A 27651-nucleotide genomic window follows, 5' to 3' on the forward strand; every position below is an offset into this window, starting at 1 on the left:
ACTTGCATGTACAGGGTTAACCTTGACTTAATCTCATTTAGCACTAAACTGTTAGTACTGTATATAAAGAGACCATGCATGGTAGGTTACCTGCATACCTGTATTCACCAAATTAGCAGTCAATAATTAACTTATTAACTCCTGGTGCCACATTTGAGTGTCAAGAGGTAGTACCCTACTTCCGAGCTCTGTAGCGTCAAGGTCATTTGAGATACACCAAAATGGGTGGTATTACAGTAGACAGATGTAGCTCTACAAGGATACCAAAAAATCTGGACTTTCTATTACAAAATACAGAGGGGAAAGTGTTTTTATTTGCAGACCCAATTATTTTGCTCCAAAAATTTGCCCACTGTTGGAATCAGATTTTGTGTCTGGGTTTGAGACTTTTTGGCATCAGAACTAAGGCAGACCAGTCTGAACTGCACAAAGACAGGTGCGCCTTGGCAAAAAAGTTGGATAAGTTGGGGATTTCAAGTAAACAGTGGCCAGTACATGAAAATGATGGGTCCAAAAGCAAAAAAAAAAAATCCCTCCAACTTTTACCCTTCTGCACATGAGCAAGTGAAATCGCCAATGAAAAATGACATTTCGAACACAACTAGGCATTTATCTAAACGGAAATCTCTTGAAAAAAGATTTATTTGGATATCTCCAGAAGCAGCAACCAAAATGTTTTTAATTAACTCACATTTCTGGCGAAAATGACAAAAATCTCCTGGGGTTAATGAGTTAATCAATTCCTTGAAAAATTAGACTTGTTCTCCTTCTCTCTCTCTCTCTCTCTCTCTCTCTCACTGTTTCTCTCATTCCTTTAAATACCACACATATAAGTCAATCATGTATCTGCATCTGAGTATGTATATCTGGCATGTTTGCATGCATGTCAGAGCATGTATGCATGCATGTGTATGTGTGTGCACAGATATAAATATATTTTAGCTCCTTTGTAACGCATAATGCAGACAGCAGCATTTTTTGGTTAATATATGTTAGACATTCTGACTGTTGTTGCATATCATCTAGGCAATATATATAATCAACATCAGTAATGTATTTTGTTATATTACCTCAACAGTGTTTCATTCACCAATAATTCCTAAATCATTGTTTTCAATTTATGTATCTTTATTTATTGTGTTTCACTAGCTTTCCTTTTCTTGTTCACTTCTGCATTTTTTTAATACCAAGTAAAACTGCCAGAAAATTGGAATAAACACTTTGCATTCCTTACTCTACTATCTTCAGTCATACTATCATATGGGTAGCAATATTGTTTTGCATTGAATACATACAGAACCCTTTCATGTTCAAGCTAGATGCTCACTACAGCAGAAAATATTACTACATGATGATGTTATATTACTAATCTTGCAATACTTCTAGGGGGTAAAACTATTCACATCATGCTTACAAAATCTATTCAACAAATTCCTTGTCATTTCATTTTATTTCCTTTTTTTAAGGGGCCCCGAGTGGCCGAGTGGTCTAAAGCGCTCTCCGTTATGGACCACTGCCATCTCACCTCTGTCGGCGTGGATTTGAGTCTCAGATTTGGCCAATGTGGGTATGTTTGAAAGCTTGCCAGTAGCTTCTCGTGGGTCAGTGGTTCTTTCCGGGGTTTTCCCGGGTTCTTCCTCCACCATTAATACTGGCCGCCATGTATAGCCTATTGTGTGCTGAAAAATGGCATTAAACCCCACAACAACAACATTTCCTTTTTCAGACTTTAGTCATATGTTCTCTGTCAAGTCATCTTTGTTTAAGGTAGCTTTAAAGATATCTGCTGTACATTATTGATATTTACATCATTTTTCATGTTTGGCTCACTTTAATTTTGTTGCTAGCAAGTGATGTCAAACTGAATCCAGGTCTGTCCCACTACAATAGTCATCAGACACACAGCTTAAATTAATTTTTCTTGGCAAGAATGGATGACACAAAATCTATCAAAAACAAGTTTGAGTTTTATCATTGAAAATTTTGATGACATGGATATAAGTGCCCTATCTGAGACTCGTCTTGACGATTCTATTGACATGGTATTAAATTTGATGGATACCACAAAACCATTAGAAAAAACAGGATGAATCATGGGCATGGAGCTATGGTTTATATATAAGAAAATCTAGTATTCAAACATATAAGAGTACAAAAAATTGAAACACTTTGGATTCAAATTTATGTAAAGAATAGATGCTCTTTAGTAGTAGTTGTGTATCAGTCACCATCGGAACAAGATTCTTTCTGGGATTCTTTCAACATCTGCACTGAACACATCCTCGGTATTTCTGAAAACCTAATCGTTCTTGGTGACTTAAATGAGAACTTGCTAAATTCCCATCGGAAAAACCTCATGGAAATTATAGTATTCAACAATTTTTAAAATTAAATATATTAACTAATCAAAGTTACCACTCATTCAGCATCCTTACTTGATTCTGTTATTTTATCACCTAATAAAAAAAAAATTTATTTGGGAGTTATATCTACTTATTTAATAACCAAATTATATTACTAATCAAATGTTTGCTTTCGACAAAGGGTGTGGCTTAACCTTTTGTTCCAAGCATACCAGTGTTTTAACTGGAAGGTAATCCCAGGTCTCCATTTAAATACCCACACTTGCCCCTTGTTAATATTTGAGAGAGTTTCTTGGTTGTAATCAAGTGAGGATGGAGCAAGAGATGTGGTCAAAAGTTTCCCTCAGAAGGTTTCTCCAAACTCAAAAGAAATTTTGAGTCACCTGAATCTGAAAGTTGGGGCAGAGATCATTGGGCAAGATGTGGTAAAACTCATTCACTGCTTTATGGAACAACCAGGACTTCTCTTACCTCTTAAAAAAAAGTTAAGAAAGAGTAGAGGACCTGAAGGGATGTGTACAACAGGGTGGTTTAGGGCAACTCTGTGCCTGCCTAGAGCATTTTGGGGAAGAAGGTTTATCCCCCTCTCATTTTGTAGATGCAATACGACAAATTAGGTCTGCGATCTGCAGACGCTACCTCACTACTTTGTAGCCCAGGGCCCATTTTCACAATTCATCTTAAGTTTATGCATGGAAATTTCGTAAGTTTTAAACATAAGAAAATCTTGCACTATTTTGAAAGTGTAATTCACAAAGATATCCATGGGAAAAAAATTTATGTCTAAGAAAAACTTTTGCACAAGTTATTCTTTCTATAGTCAGTTGGTAATAATTCAGTAAAATGTAACAGGACAACTGCAAGATACATATAAAGGATGGCAATGAAGATAACGATGAGGATAACACAATAACCAAAAAAAAGTGTGTGTGTGTGTGTGTGTGTGTGTGTGAGAGAGAGAGAGAGAGAGAAAGAGAGAAAGAGAGAGAGAGATTCTTGACCAACAACTTGACAAACATACAGAATTTAACTGACTAGTTTAAGGAAATGGCTTAGCCATACTTCTGTATTTACCCATGTCAAATGGTTCTTTAATCACTTCCATGTTTTTACTGGCTTTTATTTCCTTTGAAAACATGAACATACTGGAGGTCTTCAGACTGTCATTTCTAATGACAAACTAGGAGAGTCCACTATTATAAATGGGAAGGTAAATGTAATGCCTATGCAATCCCTTCTGTCATCTACAGGTATCAAATCTTGTTTGATATCCACTGCAACACAAATAGTAGATTTTTCTTTATTTTATCTTCACTTTTGCTACAATTATTTCCATTTATTGTATCTACTATGCTCTATAAATTCTGAAAAGTTTACTAAAAGACTTAAACACTGGAACCTATATTTGTGGTTACAAAACATAAATGCAGATCAACGATCAATGTTATCAAAACAACTCAATGGTAATGAAGTCTGACAATATTAGGTTGTTGTTGTTGTTGTTGTTGTAGGGTTTAACACCATTTTTCAGCACACGATAGGCTATATATGGCGGCCATTATTAATGGTGGAGGAAGAACCCGGGAAAACCCCGGAAAGAACCACCGACCCACAAGAAGCTACTGGCAATCATATTAGGTACTTTTGTATCTAAATATGCCCACCATATTTCACTTGCCTTATGTCAATCAGTAAGGGAATATTGATTCATTCCAGTCCATACGCATGACCGGACTTCTGTAAGTCTGTCTCATAAGATTTTTAAGTTACAATGGGCAAGAACCATTCAACATATGTCAATCAAAGTTTGCTTACATTATTGTATGCATATATAGTTGACCTGATTTAATTCTCTGGCTATTACAGCAATCATTTATTTCTTTTTTCCTTCATATTTTAAAACTGTTTAGAACTAGACATTTAAGAAACTAAAAAAATGATTGTTAGCAAGATTAGGCAAAAACCGCCTGAGGCAGAAAAATAAAATTAAAAAAATCATATTTCTATTCATATGTAGATGACCTGACTAAATTTTCTGATAATTCCATTTATTTATTTATTTTAATAGTTTTAAAAATAAACTATTTGGATTTTTAAGTTAGTGTAAAGGAAAACCCATTAAGCCAAAACAACTTGTTGACAAATAAAAGTAAGTGTTCATCGCTTTCCCCCTTTTTCTCTGAAAAAGTAAATATTTTAAATAGAGAAATGAATAAATCTGTGAAAGTAGCACATATTCTCTTCCTGTATAAGTCATCTTGAGGCACAGTATTTCTGCAGAAAAGATAATCATTTCAATTTTCTAGTTTGAACAGCATTCAAGCACCCAACAGTATGCAATTCTGTCCACTACCTGAATACTGTTGTTCATTTGGATGTCATACAATATCTGTAGCTTTGATGAATTAGGAATTACTGTAAAAATATGCAATTCAATGGAAATATGAATGTTACAAGTGGGAATAGTTTATTAATCTCACTATGGATGCATACTAAACCCAAGAGAATAACCTATCTATTCAATCGTTGTGTCACAATTAAATTTTGTGCAATATCTAGTTGGAACTAAATCCTGTACAGATGATGTAGATAATACAAGCCAAGACTTTTTATTTATAAAAAAAAAATCTTTCAATATTAGATGTTCTTCAACAAAGTCCCTTTTATATTTCCTTTTGTTTTAGTTGATTAAGTTCTGCCTCAGGATCACCAGGTCCGCATGAAAGAATTCTCATTATTACCATTTTAAAACATTTATTTTTCCAGTTTCTTGTGGATATGGCTATCAAATTATGCTGATGAGTTTACAGATAGAACTGTTATGATTTTCTTTTTCATTCAGTTTCATAAAGATAGCTGCTATTACCGAAGTGGAAATCGTCACAAATAAACAGGCAGAAAAAAAAAATGTTTTATGTAATGAGTACTAGCTATGGAAGAGAACTACCATTCTGCAGGATTAGAATTCTCCACATAATAATTTATCTCTTTACTTACATCAATATATTCTTTATCACCCTGAATGGAATGCCTCTATGAATAAATGTACTTCCTGACTTGGACATTCTTTATATAAGGGATCGTTTTCTGTCTGAATTTTTGATGAAATGTTAGTAAAAATTGGCGATTTAATGCCCCACTTGTTTATATCTTTTGGGTTAATCAAAAAAATAATGTGTATCATTACATATATGAATGTTTACATGTTATTTATTTATGAAGAACGTTGTACTAGCATGTTTAAAAAAGCTTTGTTAGAAAAGACAATATGGCATATGTTGCAATGTCAGGGAGCATGTTAAAAAAACAACTCTTATTCTCATTCTCCAAAAACAAATGTATGGAGGAAAAAATTAGACTTATGGTTGCCTGGGAATTGCTGTAAAGTTACATACAAATCTAACTAAAAGTTATGACAAAAACAGGTAATTATTGTTAGTGAAAAACATGTATTTACATACAAAAAAACTTCAGAAAATCTTGGATGTTCATCATTTTGTGAAATGGTGCCGAGGCCCAAAAGTCCATGGTGAAGGAAGGTCCAATATCACATAGGAGTTTAGAAGGATAATAAGGAAGGGGGATGCCTTTCTGATCCCCTGCCCATATCTGGCATCTGTAAGCTGATTCCCAGTCCCCCTGTGGGATGAAATGGTAGTCTGGAGAGCAGGGGGAGCTTGGACCGATCTCTGTCTCTATAACATATGGGCTCAAAGACCTGTGCCCAGCGCTCAACACCCAGTGACCAGTACCTGAGCAAAGTCTTTAAAGGCAACTCAGATCTGTAGGAAGATCCATCCCCAGATTTGACAGACTTAGATCTGAGAACTCCATTTCTCGGGGGTGTGGTGGTGGTGGGGGTGGCGGGATGCAATCATCTCAACATCAATGGGTCCCTTGGTCTGAAAGGGCGCTGCTACCCATTTACAGGTGGGAGGGGGATTCATGATCAGCTCTTACTGAACTCTGGGGTGCTACTCCCTCCTCATGGGGAGGGGAGCGACTTGATCAATATCCTTTTGGTTGTGAGAGGGTGCTGCTCTTCCCCAAGGGGAGAGTGCGACTCATTCTGTATCCATGTGGTGAAGGGAAGGTGCTGCTCTTCCCCAAGGGGAGAGTGCAACTCATTCTGTATCCATATGGTGAAGGGAAGGTGCTGCTCTTCCAGCTCAGAAGCACATGACTCGCTTCTCCACCTGTTTATATTGTTACAAATTTGACCTAAATTCAAACTATTTGCTTTTTAGGAGAGATCTGCAATTTATTGATATATACCATTCTCTTGTTGCATGTATATATGTACAGCATGGTAAGCATTTAGTTTCACATCATTTGTTTACATTGCTTGAATGGTGTAAATTTTAAATAGTATTTTGAGACCATGTTCAGTATGTTTTGCTAAAGAATGCTCTTTATGAGTGACAAATTTTATTATGTGCTACATTTAAAGTCATATGAGTATTGTGCGATGTCAATCATCTTTGTTTTGGAGGCAATTTGAGGCACCTCAAGTTTAAACTATATGGTATGTGCAAACATATTTAGACAGTTTATATAATGACTTTATATATAGAATAAGTTCTGCTTAACAATAAAATAATGCACTTAACGTCTCCTGCAAAGATGACAAATCCACACTGAGCATGTTCTAATTTTCCCACAACAACACCAGCCACAGTTGGAGGCCAGTGTTTACTGTTATACAATGATTTTAGTGTTTGCATATATATGTCCAATTTAAAGTGTATAAATATAACTGGCATTGAATATTTGTCTTGAATCACAGTGTCTTAATGGACGTTTTAAATACTTGTTAATGATATGCACTATAGTGGCACATCGAGTGTTACATGATTTACTGCAACCCAAAGTTATAAATAGTGATGTCTTGCACATCAGTCTGTTTCCCTTTGACTGGCATTGGGTTCATGTCAATTACAATATACACAATATTCCTAATATGAAAATCTGCTTCCAAAAGTGATAGGGAATGTTAGTATTCTCTAGATAGAAATTCATTTTAAGTAATCATATTTGAAAATATACATCCATTTCTGCAATATAAATATTTAGTAAATTTCACTACTGAAAAAATTCACAGCCAAAGATATTATAGCATAGGGTACATGTACATAGTGATATTGGGCCTCCATAAACTTGTGCCATTTCAGTGCATATGTATGACTGTTTTTATTGTAACAGATATGGTCATCCATTTCACATAATAATTCTATTCATCACATAGTCATTACACTTTGCCTATAGTGCAAGCAGTTTAATATTTTGATATTTTAACATGTGAACATAATCACTTTATGTGATTCTGATTGCTCCAAATAAGCCCATGAAATTATTGTGAAATATTCTCTTATAGGCTGTAGTCATGGGAAAACTTTTTTAACCCTGCCGTCTGGGATATTTTGTTTTCAATGAACATTTTGGTGGCCATTTTTCTATTTAAGTCACAAAAGGAAATTGGGGGAAAAAAATGGTCTCATCTGTCTAAATATAGCCAACTTACCATCACAGGGGTTTGTTATGTCATGTATAACACATCAAAACATGAAAAATGGCTAAAAACTCAAGACAAGATCAACAACAACAGCAACAAGTAAAGTTAAGGTTATTTCTCAGTTGACAGTGGGGGTGGAGGGGGGGGGCAGTATACCTGTAGCATGGAATCCACCCTATATACAAGTGTGGTTTAAATGTTAACTTACAGAAGCAAATAAACTTACCTCTGTTCACAGAAAAATTTGGACATAAACCAGTCTCCAAACTGAAAGAAGTTTATCCAACCACTGCAAATTTATGCAGTAAATATGTGATGCAATTCCGACTCAAAATGAAATTTGTTTGCATATTCTGTAGTCTACTGTTCCAAATCAAGTACTGCAAATATCTGGTCACTAAAGAATTACAGTAAATATGGGAATTTCTGCATCCAGTAAACCTTCTTTCACATGAATATTGCAACAATGTTTAGTTGTGAAAGTGACACTTGAGGTTATGTGAACATGGATCATCAAGTGCACTCTTATGGGTACTGTATCAAACAATGCAACATCATATACACTGGACATTCTGTGCTGAAAAATTATTTTCTCGGTGTAAAATGTTCAGTTTAATGAGAAGGATGCTTGTTCTCTGACTTATAGTTTGTAAGAAAAGTATAATCTACTTTTAAACTTTAATACTTGTTCAACTTTGTTAATTGGGACTACCGGTATTTTTTACGTACAACAAATGAAAGATGCAGCATCTGTCGGACTGAACGAAATTATTCTTTCTTCTATCTAAATAATTTCCACTGAATAAAAATTATGTGATAAAAAGAATCTTAAATGGGTAATGATTTAATATTTCAATTTATGAAATGCATTGAATAATGTTCAGCTTTTTCTTCCCAAGGCTCACAAAAGCTGGATATTATTCAACAAGTTTCATAAATTCAATATTAAAGCATTACCCATTTGAGATTCTATATTTATTTGAATTTGTTTCTTACTGGGATTTTTATGTTACTGCAATGAATATTCTTAAATCTTTTTAGCAAATCTTTGTGATCAATATCATTATTTAATACAAGTAGTTGAGAATTGTCATTATTATGACATGTCATGAAAAAGAACAATAGCAATATAATTTATTCAGCAAAAAGACACCATAAGTGTTTCACTAAGATTAAATATTAAAAAGGAAGCAACGCTAAGCTTTCGGGTCAATCGAAAATGCATTCAATAAATCAACCAGGCTAAAAAAACAGCAAGAGAATACCAAAAATTTAGCAAAAGCCAGTAGGATACCACTGATAATTAAAGAGAAAAATTTAAGAATGGCTATTTGAAGCTAAACAGGAAAAGAAACCAAGTTTGATAACCAAGCACAATATATGAAGTGAACAAGTGGTGTGCAACCTGCTTACCATGTATAAAATGTCACAATTCATGACATAGTAAGGTGAATAAAATGATTGGCAGGCGAGTCCATATACTGCAAAATGCAAGGATAAGGAAATTAAAATAAATAGCTACCTTTTGCTGCTCAGAAATTGTTATTTCTGAATAGAAATAAAACAACCAATTTAAAATGCTAGAACCCTTTGAAGGGGAAAATAAAATTCCAAGATGTATAGCACATGTATGGAAGAACTGTCAGAAACTCTCAAGAGATCTTAATTAAACAGTGATTAAAATCTATCAGGGTAACCCTAACATTCATGAAGAATATATCACACAAGACAATTAATAATTCGCTTGCTGACCCACATCAGTTGTGGCTAATATTCTTTACGTTTTCACGTTGCCTGCCCGCTATTACTTAAGTCAAGAACAAAGGAATTGGTTAGAAGCCATGTATATATTTTAGACACCGCGGCTATAGTGGTCCTGTTCATAATTGTTATGAGAGCCCAGCTTTTCTGGGTGTCAAAAATCACAAGTGGACGTTGAAAGCTTTGTTCAAGAACAAAGGACACCTTATTTGCGTTGTAAATCTCACCATGTTGACAGACGGCTGGAGCATTGTCTGCTAAGTTACATAGAACAGGGTAGAATTGATATCCAATCGGAATTGAGAGAGGGTGTGGTCACCATTTCAACCTGAATTTAACCGAGTACTTTAGACTAGAAACCCCAGTCACTGTGAAACATCGTGCTGAGAATTTGTAGAAATAACTCCGGGAAGCCACTCGTGAATTGTTGGGAAAACTTAGGAAATTCTAAGGAAAGACAAAGTTTTGTAAAGGTCAGTGAGTTATTTGCTCGACTGTTGCAGAATATTACGGCAGTGTAATTGTAATTATGTGCAGTATGTATACTTCATTACTAGAATCATTAGTACATAGAATTACCTTTGTAGTGTTTAATTTACATGCGTATTTGAGATATGAGCTATGATTATGTAAAGAATTATGTAGATTACTACCTCGTATTAGAATTAATATTGCAATTAATATTGTAATTCGCTATTTGATTAATTCGTAGTAAACTAGTGCATTTATTCATGTGATATTCTAGGTTTTGCAACTGTTGAATTTAATTGTAACTTTGGAATATGGTTGCAGTGTGTAAAATTAGTTAATATGGATATCTGAATATTGTGTACACTTGTGGGAGTGTAATGTACAGAGATACGTCTGATTGCTGTGCTATTGTTCAGTATGATGAGATTAGGAATATATATACGGATGTGATGCAATTTATTGATGTCTGTATGATAAGTAGTTGATACCATGCTTTCATTACAACACTGTTTACCATAAAAGAGCATATGGGTATTTCAATGTGCATGAATGCATGACCAAAAAATGTAATAGCCTTTATCTGGTGATTGATTGTTGGTTTAGTGTGAGACGAGATGGCTAAGGAAATATGCTAACGTCCTTGTGTTTTCACAGGAAGCTTTTAGGGGACAGACTTCCGGTGTGGTTTAGTCCCAAGTCTCTAGGAGAGAGACGGAATAGAGACTAGTAGAGAAGTCGATTGTAAATCGAAGGCTAGTCGGAAAGCAGTGTCAAGGAGGAGGAGGAAAAGGAGTCGAGGAGAAATTGGAGAAGGAGCAGTCAAGGAGGAGTAGGAGGGAAGTCGGAAGGAACTGGCAGGATAGGAGAGATACAGATGAGTAGAAAACAAGGACAGGTGGAAAAGCAATCTCACACTATAAATCACAGGATGCAATAGGCTATCACTTGGTCGAGAGGAAGAAGAGTGATTGGGAAATTATTATCATTTGAATAATGAATTGTATTAAATTGTTATTCCTTTGCATTTCACCTTTGTGTTCTCAATAATTTAACTGTTGGCACTGCTGGCTGGGGGCTCAGAGCTTTACCTCTCTCTATCACCAATTTCACTTCCTACAAAATCGAGCCTGGATGGGACTTCCATAGTAAATTAAATAATATATTGGGAGCACCCCACCCCAACCCTGCCAAACACCACAATCTTTATTTTGAACATTACAAGATGGCAACCAAACAATATGAGAGACTTCGCACCTGCCCAGGATGTGTGGGGGTTCTCCAAAAGGACTGATCTAGTGTTCTGGAAGATTCTGGTTCACCATAATAGGAGGATGAAATTCTCTTCTTTCAGTTAAGTATTTTCCTACCAGAAAAGTATTAGCTATGCACTAGCAATAGATAGATATTCATACCTGCCATATTCTCAGACAGTGTTGGGTATTTTTTTAGACCAAAGAGTGTGTTCTGAGATACCAATGGGTCAGTGAGTGTGACTAAAGAAAGCAACATCATCCAATTAAGGATAAGCTATCTTTTTATAAAAATGATTGGAAGTTAATATCTGAAAAAAATAAATAATTTGTCTGTTTTCTTCAAAGTGTTTAATAGTTACAGAAAAAAAATATACTGGGCAGACTTAGCATTGTCTAATATCATCATCATACACATGCATGCAAACACATAATATAAAACCACACTTGCAGTAATTAAAAACCTACACCAAGTTTCTGTCTTTAAAATTCATTGGATGGCAAAACAGATACTTTATTTGATGCAGTCTTTATTGTACTTGATAGTTCAATAGGGGGTTTGAAAGTAAAGTAAGTGTCATTAGTGTTTATACCTGCACTCATTAAAGAATGGATGGTACTGTTGTTCAAACTTACCTTCTGGATTCTCTAAGCAGGTTCTGGTCAAAATCGAGTTGTTCTTCATGAAGATAATGTTAGCATTGTCAAAACTGTATCAGATGCAATTTGACCATGATATACACTTGCCTCTGATGACAAATGAACACGTATCACATCTGAGACTGACTATTTCATTGGGAGAAGAGGGGATGAGGCAGGGACATAATATTTTCAAGTATAATGAGGGCTTTGCAGTTAACACAGCAATATTAAACACCTCTGACTAGTATGGGTGTTAATACCTTATCAACATAAATACAGCAATATTAAACACCTCTGACTAGTATGGGTGTTAATACCTTATTAACATAAATTAACTGCAAACACTAGCATGTTCTTATTGTTGACTGTCAATGACTCTATTTGATGGATAAACAGATCATCCTGAAAAGCATGGGTCCATTAATATTAGTTTAACAAGATTAAGGTAACAAATAATAATAAAGAGAACTAATCTGAAAGTTCAGTTCAACATGTCAAATATGTTAGATTAAGGTGGTGCTCCTATTTTGATTGATGTTTTACATCCTAGAACGACTTATGTCAATATGTTGTTTGCATTATATGCAAAAGAATTAAATGCTCCCTCTCGTTGATGTGGTTCACAAAGTAAAAGTTCTGACAGTTTATGGCTTTTTATGTAATTAAGCAGCTGATCTTCATAATCTGGATGGACCTACAGATGGAGCCAATGCAGGGAGCTCAGAATTAGTAAATTACCAGTGACTTTCAAGAACTTAAAAATAATACTGCATTTCATTGGTGGGCTCAAGGTTTTTTTCATGCAAATTAAACAGCACTTTTTGTTACAGTAACACATTTAGCATACCAGTGGGGACCAGTCAAAATTTGGATGGACCCTTGGAATCAGACAATCTGATGTTTTATTTCTGTACAATTGACCTATAAATCATTTATTTTCATATGGGGAAAACAGAAGTAGCCAACTTTTTTTCACTCTCCCAGTGAGAATGTAAAACATGAAAAGCTTGTAGATGTGTCCGTAGATAATAATTTATTATGAAATGACCACATTGATTAGCTTAATAAAACACTGTCATCCCAAATTGCCATACTCAGCAGAATCAAGAAATATTTACCTATGGAAACTCGTAATCTATACTACAAGACATATATTCTTCCAACAATGGATTATTGTTCAAATGTATGGGGAAATTGTGCTAAATCTGAGCTTGACAGGATTTATAAACTTCAAAAACGAATAACACTTGCAATTTTAGATGCATCTATTGATCATCCCTCAAAGCATTATTTACAGAACTCAAATGGTTCACAATATATGACTGGATAGATTTTCACAAGGCAGTTCTTTTATATAAATGGCTACATGGAACTGCACCAGAATATCTTTAGAACTTATTCAGGCCTTTTTCAACACAATACCAGTTGAGATCAATGTCACATGGAAACCTTCTAACACCAAAACAAAGAACAGAGCAATTTAAAAAAAGCTTCCAATACTCTGGTACAGTTCTGTGGAACAAGCTTCCACTACAAGTAAAATCTGTATTTAAGAAGAGATATCATGAGCATGTATGTGTTTCTAATAGATAATGGAATTTAGTATTTTAATACTAAACGTGTCAAAATAAACAGTAATTATTGCTATCTTCAGTGTGCATTGTTATCATACTTTCCTTAAGAAGGCCTCAAGGGAGAAAAGTCCTTGACTAATAAGTCACCTTCTATAAATAAAAAATTATTATTATTATTATTATTATTCACACAACCATTTTGTGTGGTTAATGAAAACAGATGTAGATGTTTGGCTGATAATACTGGCATCTTTAATCAGAATATAAAAAGATCTCTGTCAAAAAGAAAGATCCAAAGAAAACTGTATAAAGAAGGTTATCATTGGTAGGTAGTTAGGAAGAAAATATGGACAAGAAACAGCAGAGACCAAATGGCATTGAGCCTAGATAAGCTTTATCACTGTGAACAATTTAATTCATCTTCACTGATGTATTTAAAGGTCACGATCAGGAGACAATAGTAATAAAAGTAAAGGTCATGTGTAGGAAACATCAATAATGAATGTAAGGTAATGACAGGGAGACATCAGTGATGAATGTAAAGTCATGACGGAGAAATCTTTTATATGGATAAAGCAAGAGAGGAATAAGCACTGCAACATCTTGGTATTCCACCCAGACCACTTTGAAGTTTGATGATATGAGGTTGCTTAGGGACCACTTAGCTGCTTCACTATGGTAATAATAAGCAATTTACTTTCGGAACCTTTATGATTCCATACCACGAAAGATTATGGCATGTTTTAAGGGCAAAGGAACACATCAACAAAATATTAAGATAGGAGCAATGCTATTTTAATACATGTATTTTGAGACTAACAAACTGCAATAAAATTCTTTGATGTAATAGTCAGTTGTGACCGTTTCAATTTCACTTTTGGAACTAAGCTGTAGTTTTGGTGACCCCTCACTTTTCCCTTTTTATGTACTTATTACGATTCAATCTTGAACTTATTTCAACTTTAGCAATTTCAAAATATATATATACTGTACTGATTGATTTCAACCTAATAAGTGCATGTATTCAAAATCAACTGCAAGTTTTTATTGTGCAACCCATGCAAAAAAGGAAAGTCAACACATACATACTGCAGTAGCAGTTCGATGGTTTTACTTACATAGTTATCTTTCAAATCTGGATGGTCCTTTTCAATGCCATCATCCAGTATGGTAACTACCACTCCTTTTCCTGTAATTCCTTGCTCCCATGCAGCTCGTACATTCATATCAAGGCCCTGGCCACGATTCTGAAATGGAATGTGAAACCCCTATGTAAAAAAATAATAATTTCCATTAAGTAGCTATAACAAGATTTTCAAGATGGCTGCTGTGGTGGTCATATTGGGCATCAGATCAGTGCCATTTCATTTAGGACACCATAACAAGTCTTTCAGTGAAAACCTCATGTTGATAAGACCATCCATTCTCCTGGAGTAGCTATAACAAGATAGTCAAGATGACCAGTGTGGTGGCCATATTAGATGCTAGATCAGCACCAACTAGATATAATAAGAATTTTAGTGACAACCCCATGACAATATGACTTTCTGTTCAGGTGGAGATGTGATAGCAAGATCTTGAGCACAGCCACCATGGTGGCTTCATTGGATGTCAGATCCGCAGTGTTTGTTTATGACCAGATAGACATGATAATAAGTCTTTTTGTGAAATCTCCATGTTGCTATGATATCCATTCAACACGAGTAATGCTAACGAAAGATCAGCATGATTTTTGTTTAGGACCAACCAGATATCATAAGAAATCTTCTGTAAAATCCCCAAGTTGATATGACCATCCATTCAGGAGGAGTAGCAGTAACAAGATTTTCAAGATGGCCACCACAGTGGCCACATTGGTTTTGTGAGCATCACCATTTTTATTTAGGACCAACTAGATCATGGAATGAATGTGTGAAAAGTTTCAGAGCAATCATCCAGGTAATTTAAGTGTAGCAATAACAAATTTTTGCTAATGAACAGATGAATGATGGACAAATGATGAAAGACATTTCCATAAGCTTCTCTTCTCATTCACCAGTAGAATTAATAAAATGCAAGCAATGTTTAGCTGTTTCTTGTGAAAACAGCATAAAGTTAATTTTTATATTATATGCTACAGGTGCTGATATGCCACTCTCCTATTCTAGCATCTTTTATCTAATATCCCAGTGACAAAGACCATAATTAGGCAACCTCACTACATTGATGCTAAAGGTTGGCATCTAAAATACAATGTGGAGAAAAAATGCTTTGTAAGAAATTTTGTTAATTTTTTTTACATTACTGAACAATTAATGATATTATCATGAACATAAAGTTGTATCACAATATTGCCACTTTTAATGAAATCATCACAATAATATCATGATGCAAAATTTAGCAGCAAGTCCTCTACAAATTGAACTGAAAACATACCTGGCTAAGCGCCAAGGCGAAAGGTTATGGCTCACAATTTCATTGATTATTTTCACCAACCATTATCTGTTGAATATTGCTATTTATGCCTGGCAATAATTTTGCCTCTATCATTGTCATGCTGAATCCAACAATGATGCATCACAATAAGGATATGATTACATCAAAAAACTGTCTAATGACTCTGTGTGGATAGGACACTTTTAGAAAGCTTTGGAAGTTTGAAGTGAATTAATACAGTTAACATCTCAATATAGAAAACCACTGAGAATAAATAAAAACGTTTGATTCAAGGGTTTTCTGACTATAGAGTTAAGTTTATGAAAAGATCAGTAAAACTCATAGCCAGAAAACAACTAGAAAACCGGATATAAATTTAGTGCAGTTTCTGACTTGTGAGGATTCTTGGCACTTGGTTTTATTTTGTACTATAAGCCTTAGATCTGCAACCTAGTCCCTACCACATCTGCTCTCAAGAGCATGGTTCAAACACCTTTGGTGTGACAAAATTCAATGACTTTTCAAGGACTTTATAAAAAAAATTCAAGGTCAGCAATGCCCAGTGCACTTTAGGTATCGCTATCAATGGCCATTTAAAGGATTGAGACTTTATAATAGAGAATTTTAAAACAAAAATCTCAGGAGAATAACAACACTTTATTTCTAAGAAAAACAAATGAATTCAGATCTTTATATGAAGAACAAAAAAAAAAACCTATAGATTACATAGCAAATAAGGTACACGAGGTCAACAGTACTTTAAATTCTTAACTCCAACTACACTACAAGTACAACTACTGGAGATCAGAGTCTGCTTTTATGACAGTCACATATCATCATATAAAGAACAAAATACAATGGAAGGATAAAAAATAGACTAAGAAGAATAGTCACAATGTTTTCTTCAAATTCTACACAAAATATATAATTTGCATACATGACCACAATACAACCACTGACTTTTTAAGTACTAAGTTCTTTAACATGGTCAGCAATTTCCTTTATGATAGTTTCCAATTCAGACTGATTGTACAGTTTCTCTTACTTCAATGCATTGGCTGTGCAACAAAAGAAATTTTTCTGGTCGCCTCTGCCTTTTCATATAATTTGTCAGATGTTTTTTCGAGATACTGGATCCTGTCCTCAATTCTTTGCTTCTTTTTCTTCAACTCCTCCGGAGCTTTATGGGTCTGTTTTCTTTTAGCTGTCTGTTTAACTGATTTGGCCTTTAAATGCTAATCCTCAAGATTCTGTATGTATCTTTGCCTAGCCAACTTGCAGGACATCAGAAGTTCCTTTGAAATTTATGCATTTGCCAGGCCTCCTACTGACATGCTCACAGATAATTCTGAAGTTTTGTTCCTTTGATTGAGATTCAGAGTTGATAGCCCTGTTATTTGGTAGAGGTAAATTTGTGGAATGTTTCATTATGGAGGTATAATCCACTATTATTTCACATTCAAGTATATGGGAAATTAACTACCAGGTATTGTATTCTTGTTTTTGACAATAACTGGGGTTGAACACAAACTTCCCAGGCATTTTGCTCCAAGTGAAATGTGTAAGCTCTCACAAAAAAAACCCCCCAGATAAATCTTCCATATTCTCAATGCCACATACACATGTTTATCCTTTGGTGGGTGTGAATGCAGCCTCCTGAATATTTGGTAGTGATAAGAGTTTTCGGAGATTGCCGAAACCCACCTTCTCTCTCCGACACACTTCACGAAAACACATCAACTGACCTCGTATATAGCGATTTGCAACATTTATGCATATCTGAAGTTATTTGCGGCAGACAAAATTGATTTCTGGAATAAATTAGTTGCATGATATTATGCCTTCATGTGGAATTTTAAAAACTGTCTGTTGCAAAAGCATGCCGCATGTCACCACATTTTTTATATCTGCTGTCATGTAATCGCTCATTGAAATTTACATGTAGCTGTAAGTACAGTGTGTAGAAAGCAGCTTTTCTGTTAACAGGCATATGGCTGTAATTTACACCCGAAGTTTAGTCACGATGCCAAAAAGTCAGCAACAGACTTCCAGCAGACTTCAGAATTTTAGATTGTACGGCAAAAATCAGAAGCTTGGCCTTACAATAAGAACAAATTGTGAACATTTTTGTGTATATTTTTCATTATCTTTTGTTTCGAGAGTTTGAACAGCTGATTCACCACGATTTAAAGTACGAAGATGTACTGCTGCTGCAGAAAATAAATCGATGAAGAAGAATGATTGTTGGAAAAGTTTCGCACACTTTTTAATGCTCTCTATAATCAGGCCTGTGTGCAATTATAAATGTCTGATTGGTCAAGTGTTGTAAACCACCCAACAGCGGGGCCCCAAGTGGCCAAGTCGTCTAAAGCACTCTCCGTTACGGATCACTGCCATCTCACCTCTGTCTGTGTGGGTTCGAGTCTTGGATTCGGCTAATGTGGGTATATGAGAAAGCTTGACAGTAGCTTCTCGTGGGTCGGTGGTTCTTTCCGGGGTTTTCCGGGTTCTTCCTCCACAATTAATACTGGCTGCCATGTATAGCCTGTTGCATGCTGAAAAATGGCGTTAAACTCTATAACAACAACAACAACCACCCAATAGCAAATAGTTTTATTTCAATTACATGATGTAATGGTATGAAAAGAAACTTTTGTACATTCGTTTGTCAATTAAGCTGATATTTATCAAGGACTGAGGCTTATTTTCAAGCACTTTTCAAGGTAAAAACGATTTTCAAGTACTTGTCATTGGCATCAGGCTATTGCTAAATGGGCACAATCAAGATTGCAATTTATTTGAACACCACTGGAATTCATTCATACTTTATACTTCTGGACTTCTGATAGAACTTTTAGAACTATATTTAATTCACAATACTGTAAGTTTCTTTTAAATTTTTCACTTTGTATTCAAGGGAAACAATTATTTGCTGAATTTTGCTTAACTAGTTGGTTTTCACTCTTTTCTGTTATTTTAGTTCAAGACCATAAAGTCATAGCAGTTCTGCAGTAGTATACGTAATTTTTCATACACTCCAAGACAGGACTGGGGTATAAAATAATATATGCAAATTTTCAAACCCTCCAAGACATGGTGCAGAAATACATGCAAGTTTTCTTACCATCCAATTCTTGGTGCACCTATACTGCATCAAAATAATAATAATTTCTTGTCCTCTTATTCTGTGTACTTTATTATGCAACATGTGCCAATTTTAAGCACCCCAAAAATACTTTGGCCAATAATTATTTGTACATCTGAAAAATAGTAAAACTTGTATGAAAAATTACATACAATGAAGTATGAGTACTGGGAATAGGCACCTTATTTGGCCCATAACTGCCTAATTGCTTTCAAAACTAGGCCTTACTTCACAGGTACACAACCCGTTTTTAAGTTTCCAGGTCATGCATAATGTAATGCCTTCTGAGTCTCAAACAATTTAAGATCTGGTCCTGTTTTCTGAAATTAAATCTCAAGCTCAAAACCCCAAAATCAGACATAATCTTTCAACTACACTACGTCATTTAAATTTCATATGTTAGTTGATGGGGCTGAGCTGAGAAAATCCTGGTAATTTGTATGTTTTTAACTTATTGCAACATGTACAATTTTTTCTACACTTTTTTATTATTTGGTGGTGTGTATATATAATTGTAAGTAAAATATAACTTTCTAATTTCTTAATTGTGGTGAAACAATACACCTATATTAAATATCAATGTGATTTGCAATATAAGTCTATGATAGTATACAGTACTGATGCATATATTAGCATGTCCTTTGATCTATTGATATTTTTTCTCAGTGGTATGTTGGTGTCATTTCATATATGTTGACATACTGGTTGCATTTCTAGCATCTGTGAGTGCAAAAGGAAATTACTGACAACACAACTCTTCTACAATTTGAAGTGACTATAACTCAAGCGGTTTGGAATCTGCCCCCTTCTGTGCTAAATTTTTAAAAATCTTGTTGGCATGTTCAGTCACTGATTATATATATAATTGTAAATGGAGACATTCCAAACTTGTTCCTCATGTACAACTGAAGCATGTTATGCAGATTAATTTAATAGCCACTTTAATAGCAACAATATATTACCCATCACAATTGAGTAGCTTATGCTTTTCATGCAGAAAAACCAGTCCTTTGGTGTAAGGATGCAAATTTCTGTCGCTCTATGAAGAATACGTTAATCTGGGCAAGAGAACAATTAATTAGATTTACGGGTACAGGTGCTTGTTAAATCACTATACTGAAATGATTTCTAATGTCGTGTTGGAAGAGGAAGTGATTCTGTATTAAGCCTTCGTTTACTAACCATTAGATGACTAAAAAGGGAAGGTTAACTTCGATTTTATATTGGAACTCTCAGATTTGAAATTTTCAAGAGTCAGGTTTGGAAATATTTAAGTCAAACTGACCATAATTTTGGCACCTAGTTATAAAAGGTCGTAAATATATTTACTCCAGATTGGTTACACTAAATATGGGGTGTGTTTCCCAAACACAATTTCTTGGGGATAAATTACCCTCATTGAAAAAGTCTAGTCAGTGTGCAATTTTCCTGAAAGAGTGAAAATATAAGGGACTCAAAGACTGAATTTGGAAGAAATTCTCTCGTAAAACATTTGTCAATGGGAAAGGATGTCTGGAAAGTCAACGGATACAATTTTGGTGGTAGAAGTGAACAAAGCTTGAAAGTACAAGGGGAATAGCTCCACAGATGTATCCACTGATGTATGCACTTAAGTATTAACTGCCGTATCCATGTACCTACTTATCCAATTATGTACTTACGTATCTACCTACCCACACAAACTTGACCGAGAACAACCACCATAGTGAAGTTGGAATGGACCAAAATAAACAGGTTATGAAGTTGTACAAGGCAATGAACCAATTCTATCATTTAAACAGATTGACTATTTAGATAAATATATTTGTGATTGAAATTCGGTGAAAGATATATTCCAAAAAATGTATCTTCCTAATGTAATGCATTATCACAGTTGTTCATGTAACTGATTAAATTGTTTTTGTTTTTCCATGTACGGGGGGGGGGGGGGGGCTTGTGTCATTCTGTTCTATATATCTGCTCAGATCTCTGTTTATTCCACCTATAAGTTTCACACTTTATATTAATATTTACTCGATCCGTGCAATAACACAGAGGGCAATCACCCTCTAGATAATGATAGCCAAATAAAGCGGACACCTTGTAAGAAGGTACAACCTCACAACACCACCGCCACCAGTAGCAAACTGCTACAGTTGGATATGAATACATCCTCCCCCCCAGTGAAGAATTGTTAGTATGATACAATCCACTCATGTTCTTGACTTGGGGCATGCATATGGACATTATGTCTAGATCGTCACCAGAGCAAAATGATTGTACTTAGTGTTCACTGCATTAGCGGTTTCCCTTTTACAATTAATTTGAATCTTTGTGTTACACTATCTATTCCATAATTTAAATTATGTTCTGGTAACATTTACTGCCCTTTGGAATTCAGTTCAATAACGAACACATAGAGTTAACATGTGTTTCCATGCATTTTGGGGTTTGGGTACACCATCTTAAAGGTAATGGTAAGTCTTTATGTTACAAAGAATAACATTAAAGGGCAGTGAGATGCATGTGTATTCCTATTTCTCTTCTTGTTATTGTCATAGTTTCCTTCAACGCATATTAATAATGTCCACACTCTCACAGGAAGAGAGATGAACAAAAACAAACTGTGTGTCTGCATCTTTTACATTTCCTCAGCAAAAGGTTGCAACAAAAGGTAAAGAAGAGATAAGATGGGTCCTACAATTGTTTACCATGTGCATACACAGAAGTGTACTTAGTATGCAATGCATACAAGTAGTAAATGTATGAGTAACATATAAATATACTGTCATTAGTTCTTTTTAAAAATCTGAATAACGTCAGGACAGTCAACAGTGCAGTGTGGCCACAAGAAAGGCCCTAGAAACACTCATTAAGACTTATCTATTGCTCAATCAGCAACACAGAAAAACTGTTGTGCACATTGCAAATTATGTCCTGATGAAATCTGGAATCAAATAGATTCCAGCTATATCTATGGGCAGCAGAGGAAGCAAAAAGTCCAGCGTCATCATTGTCAGAATTTTCTGATTTTTAGGCTCCACCCCAACTCCCAATCACAAATGCCACTGAATCAAATATAACTTGAGAAATAAAGGATATTTATTTTGCCAAAAGGTACAATTTACACCACTGACAATTGCAGAACTGGACTCCTGATATCTCATCTAGACTCCAGAGTGTCAAACTTTGGCCCAAGCAGACTCTGTATACAATAATGCTCACATTTTTATTTTTGTTCAAACTTCTCAATAGATCAAACTTGAGTTGCTGCTTCATAAACAATAACAACAGAGATCAGTACAGTAGTAGTAGTAGCAGTTGTTGTTGTTGTTGTTGTTGTAGGGTTTAACACCATTTTTCAGCACAAGATAGGCTATACATGGTGGCCAGTATAACTGGTGGAGGAAGAACCCTGGAAAACCCGGGGAGAACCACCGACCCATGAGAAGCTACTGGCAGGCTTTCTCACGTACCCACATTAGCCAAGCCTGAGACTCGAACCCATGCAGACAGAGGTGAGATGGCAGTGATCTGGAACAGTGAGCACTTTAGACCACTCGGACACTCGAGGCCCCGAGTAGTAGCACTAGTTTTAATAATAATTATTAAAATTACAATTGGTAAAAGTCTGAATTGACAAAGCAATGAACGGTAGATGCCATCTATACATACCTTGTATATCGTGATAACCAATAGCTTTATCAGTATCATCTGAGTAAATTTAAAGACTCAAGACAAGGGAAAACTTGATTTTGAGGTATGGGAATTAAAAAAAATCCCACCCAAGGAATTTACAAATTACAGAACAGATATAGCCACAACCACTCATTACAATAACACATCATATACAATCAGAGTAATATATGTTGACACTTACCCAATGTAAATTAGTGTTTTTAAAGTGTATACTGAAAATCGTATGAACAGTTATCAGATATTAAGCTCAAATGTCTGATAAGCTTCCAATGTAACTGGAAATCACATGATAACTTGCCCCTTTACTAGCAATAGTATTGGTCAGAAGACTATAGGCAACCATTGGGTTTTGACTGACATGTTAGAGTTTGATTGACTTATATTGATACATCAATAGGGAGTTCATTTTTGGGTTGAACATTTAGAAAAATATTTTTAGGTGACTTCCCTCTCCCCTTCTCTTAAGTTTGTTGAAGTCTATCCAATAATAAATCATCAAAAAATATTCATACAGAATTAATATTTCCCTGAGTCTGTGTTAGTTATTAACTTCATTTTCTTTAGTGATTATTATCAGTGTGTAATGCTCCATTGGTTGTGGATGAGGATTATGGTGAGCTCTTCCTACACATTGTTTAAAATGTGAAGAAAAAAAAAACAACAGAAAATGTAGTTTTCAAATATCAACCATTCACATGAAAAAGGGGCATTATTTGTATAATTAATGAATATGCACAAAAAGCCTAAAACTTTTTAATATTATGGATAAGTCAGCTAAACCTATTAATATTATGGATAAGTCAGCTAAACCTATTAATATTATGGACAGATCAGCTAAACTTATTAATATTATGGACAAATCAGCTAAATTTATTAATATTATGGACAAATCAGCTAAACCTATTAATATTATGGATAAGTCAGCTAAACCTATTAATATTATGGATAAGTCAGCTAAACCTATTAATATTATGGACAAAACAGCTAAACCTATTAATATTATGGATAAGTCAGCTAAACCTATTAATATTATGGACAAATCAGCTAAACCCATTAATATTATGGATAAGTCAGCTAAAATCCGCATGCACATATGCATTGAACACTGGGGGTGGAGTAATATGATGGACAGCCATAATTAATGGTGCATTATCAGATCATTAAATACCCTTTCTTTCTGTCTGTGATAAAAATGTTTATAGTTGTCCACAGACATTTAGTCTTGAGATACTGATTAAAATCTAATCCAATAATCCAATAATTGGCTAATGAAATATGTACTATTCCATTTAAAATATTCAGTTGGTTTGAACTTTGCTAGCAATGTTATGCCAATTATTGGATGAATATAAAGGTGAGGATGAAATCTCGAACACATCTGATAGCAGATACATGGTGGGAGCAGTGAATCCAGCATACACAGCTTGAAATTCATCAGATCAGATAATGTATTCTAGTCAAATGTAGTGCATGATGTATAAATGAAGTGCATGATGTATGTAAAACCTATTCACAGCTTGCACAAATATACCAAATTAAGCTGTTCAAATTCACTTACAAAAAGGCAGATTTCCTTTGTGTATACTAAAGCATCATCTTTTAATTCAAAACCATAAATCATAAGGCCAATTGATTAAAATCATGTGCTTCTTACCCATGCTTCAATGCAATAACTTGTAACACTTTTAAACCCAATCAAATTTCAGTTATAAACAAGGGCCATTTCAGCATACACCTCCCCTGACTATGCCAAATCAGACTGTAAAGAATGAATTGTATGGTAAACAGAGGATTTAAGTTAAGAGCTGGCTGGAGAGAACTAATGACTACATTTCCATATTTGTTCAAATTTTGCCCAGATGTTATTGATCTGCTTAGTTTGCTGCTTCAGCAAGAAAATTTCAAGTAACCCACTCTGCTAACTCCTGCCAAAAAAAAACATCAAAGGCATTTAAAAATGCAAATACTGTTTTAAAGTACATGTATCATGTTTTGCATTATTTGGAAGGTAAAGCCGGCTTTCAAAGTCAACTTTTCCAACAGTTTATCTTTCAACTTCTGTTGAAATAAGGAAAGACTATTACACACAAATATTTTGCACATGTGAAGTCAAACAAAGAAGCTATTGGTTTTGAATCTGGATGAATATCAGCTTTGATTTATGTGGGGTTTAGGAACAGAAATCTTTATTTTCAAAACACAGGAGCCTATCGTCCATTTCCGTTGCTAACTATAAGATCAATTTTCAATTAAAAGTCAACTTAAGAAGATAGGTGCCATCAAACAATATAACTGATATTTTACACTACATGTAATGATAAATACAATGCAAGGACTGGGAATACAAGGTTCTGGCAGATTATCAACCATTGCCAAGATCCATTAGCAAGTTTATTGTAATATCTGGGCTGTATTGATTATCTGTTAAGATATGTGAAGGATTCAGGGTAAACAGTTTCTTGTTGTATAATTACCAGCCAATAACTGTAGTAAAGATTTTGTTCACGATACCAACAAACGATTCTCAGAATGCTTGTGGTCATGTATTGCCTACTCTATGCTTTGAAATTTCAGTTGAAAATGATGTGGCTGGATGCTGCATCAAATATACACTGAAAAAAACAAATAATATGTAGGATGTTGCAAACAGATGTATTGAAAGGACAACAAACACGCAGGGACGTTGCACCATATATGTGTTGAGTGTGTGTGTGTGTGTGTGTTTTTGGATTTTTAATGGAGCTTTAAACAATTTTGCAGTCATGTCACTACAATGTCTGCAGTGTGGCAGTGTACAGTGATGTCAAGCACTGGGGCATCATGCTGCAGACATGTAGCATCATGTCCCACCCAGTCACATTATCCTGACACCAGACCGACCAGTCCTAACACTAACCTCTTAATGCTGAGTGCCTCATGAGGCAGCTGTAAGTACCATTTTTATAAGTCTTTGGTTTGAACCCATGACCTCCCACATCCGAGGCAGATGCTCTAACCACTAGGCCACCAGAGAGGTCTATATGTGTTGAAAAGAATACTGAACTTTATCAAACACCAATTAAACATATTACTGTTCTGATACAACAAAATATGAACAATTCCTTCCTAATTCTGAAAACTATAATTCTTAACTTTACTGACAGAGACTGTGATGTCACTTCAACCTCTTCATTTGGATACTATAAGTAGTATATAAAATGGGTGTTCTGGACCACTTTTTCATGGAGATGGCTCACACAGAGAAAAAACAGGTTTTGGATACAGAAATGGGGGTTCTGGAGCAAGGCTGGTCACTCCAATGTAGAAAAATGGGTGTTTTTGGACCACTCAATGATACAACATGGGGGTTCTGGACCAATGTTTTTTTATCACTTTGGGTTGTATGATGTGATTGTAGTACAGTGAATATGTCTCTTCCATGTTATCCCTGGAGTGTTGATCAACTGGGTTCTACTCAGGAGGTTCACAGCAGTATTCTGATATTTGATTTCGATGAGTCTGAGTCTCTGAGGAGACACTTAGGCGTGTGAAGGAGTGAATAGCATATGTGAATAAGGATTTGAGTGATGTTCCTGAGATGATATATTGTGTGGAGAGTAAAGATGACTATGAGAACAAGGAGTTGGTGAGGCGTAGCTATAATCAGCAGTGTATGGTACAGCGATATAATCAGCAATACTACATAAAAAATAAGCAGAAGCATTTTAATTTGACAGCACTGCAGGAAGATCATTTTCATCAGTTACTGAATAGAGTGACTGGTGTTCATTTGGAGGGACAAGTGAAACTGATGAAATTTGAGTTATGTGTCCAAGGGTATATATGCGATGATGAGTCTTTAGTAGCATGTGGCAAAATGTAAGACGGTACCTGGGAACAGCATAGGCAATGCGTATAATAAGATTATTTTAGAAGCATTGGCATCTGATGAGACAATGGCTTAAAGGCTGTCAAAATCCAAACCATTTGATGAGTGATTTTTTTTTCTTTGGTGGTGATGACTTTTTCAACTCTGAAGAGGTTTTGTTTTGTTTCTGTAAATCCTGCTTGTAAAAAGAACCCTGTATGGGCTCTCCTGAGGAATCTTTGAGCATGTGACCGTAATAGTTTTTTAATGGTATTGATGATGAATACTTTTTCAGTCCAGTTATGGGTGTATCCCTTTTTGAATGTAGTTTTTTGTCTGCTACTTCTGAAGTGGTCATTACTTTGAATTTGGATCTAAACAATAAGGCATCTGTGACCTGTTGCTTTTGTCAGGCGAAGATGCTTCTGTGGGTGTCATTTTGATGCTGCAGTGCGATGTGTGATTGTGTTGGTCAATGATTTCTGGCAAAAAATCTTAGTATCAGTTGGTGTTATCACTGGTATAGAATTTCCTTTTTTGTTTTTCAGAGGAACTACCCATGTGTATTCGCTGAACACATCTATGACCATCATGAGATACTGGAAATGATCATTGTATGTGCTGTAAACTCTCATGAGATCTTCTGAAAATATATCATTTGCCACAACCGCGATGACTCTGTGTCACAGAAAATGCTTCTGTGCTGGTTTATGCAGTTCTTCTGTGAGAACTTTCAGTTCCGAAAGATCTTGTGCTGACTTTGACATTTTACCTGGCACACCTATGCCTAGCTTATCTTTGGCTCCTATGATGCCCTGCAGAAGAGCTTGGTCTACTTGCTCTCTGAAATTTGTATGGCTCGAGTTCTTTAAAGTCCCTTAGCATGACTCAATCACATCCCGCTGTGTCGTTGGGTTGATCTCTATAACAGAAGTTGTGTTGCACCACGATGGCATCTACACCACTGTAGGGCTCTTGACTGGGCAGCGGTTT

General features: G+C 35.2%; 1 protein-coding gene across 3 annotated transcripts in view; it reads right to left on the minus strand.

The window, feature by feature from the left end:
• Positions 1-27651, minus strand: part of LOC149801612 (furin-like protease kpc-1) — a 237224-nt gene that overhangs the window by 134542 nt on the left and 75031 nt on the right. For all 3 annotated transcript variants that reach the window (XM_089955874.1, XM_089955873.1, XM_089955872.1), the window contains exon 4: positions 14692-14820. In XM_089955874.1, coding sequence (XP_089812000.1) covers positions 14692-14820 — 129 coding nt within the window. The remainder of the gene's footprint in view (positions 1-14691; positions 14821-27651) is intronic.

The sequence above is a fragment of the Sinohyriopsis cumingii genome, chromosome 4 (assembly GCF_028554795.1).
Source record: "Sinohyriopsis cumingii isolate HCF-2022 chromosome 4, ASM2855479v2, whole genome shotgun sequence".
Taxonomy (NCBI): domain Eukaryota; kingdom Metazoa; phylum Mollusca; class Bivalvia; order Unionida; family Unionidae; genus Sinohyriopsis; species Sinohyriopsis cumingii.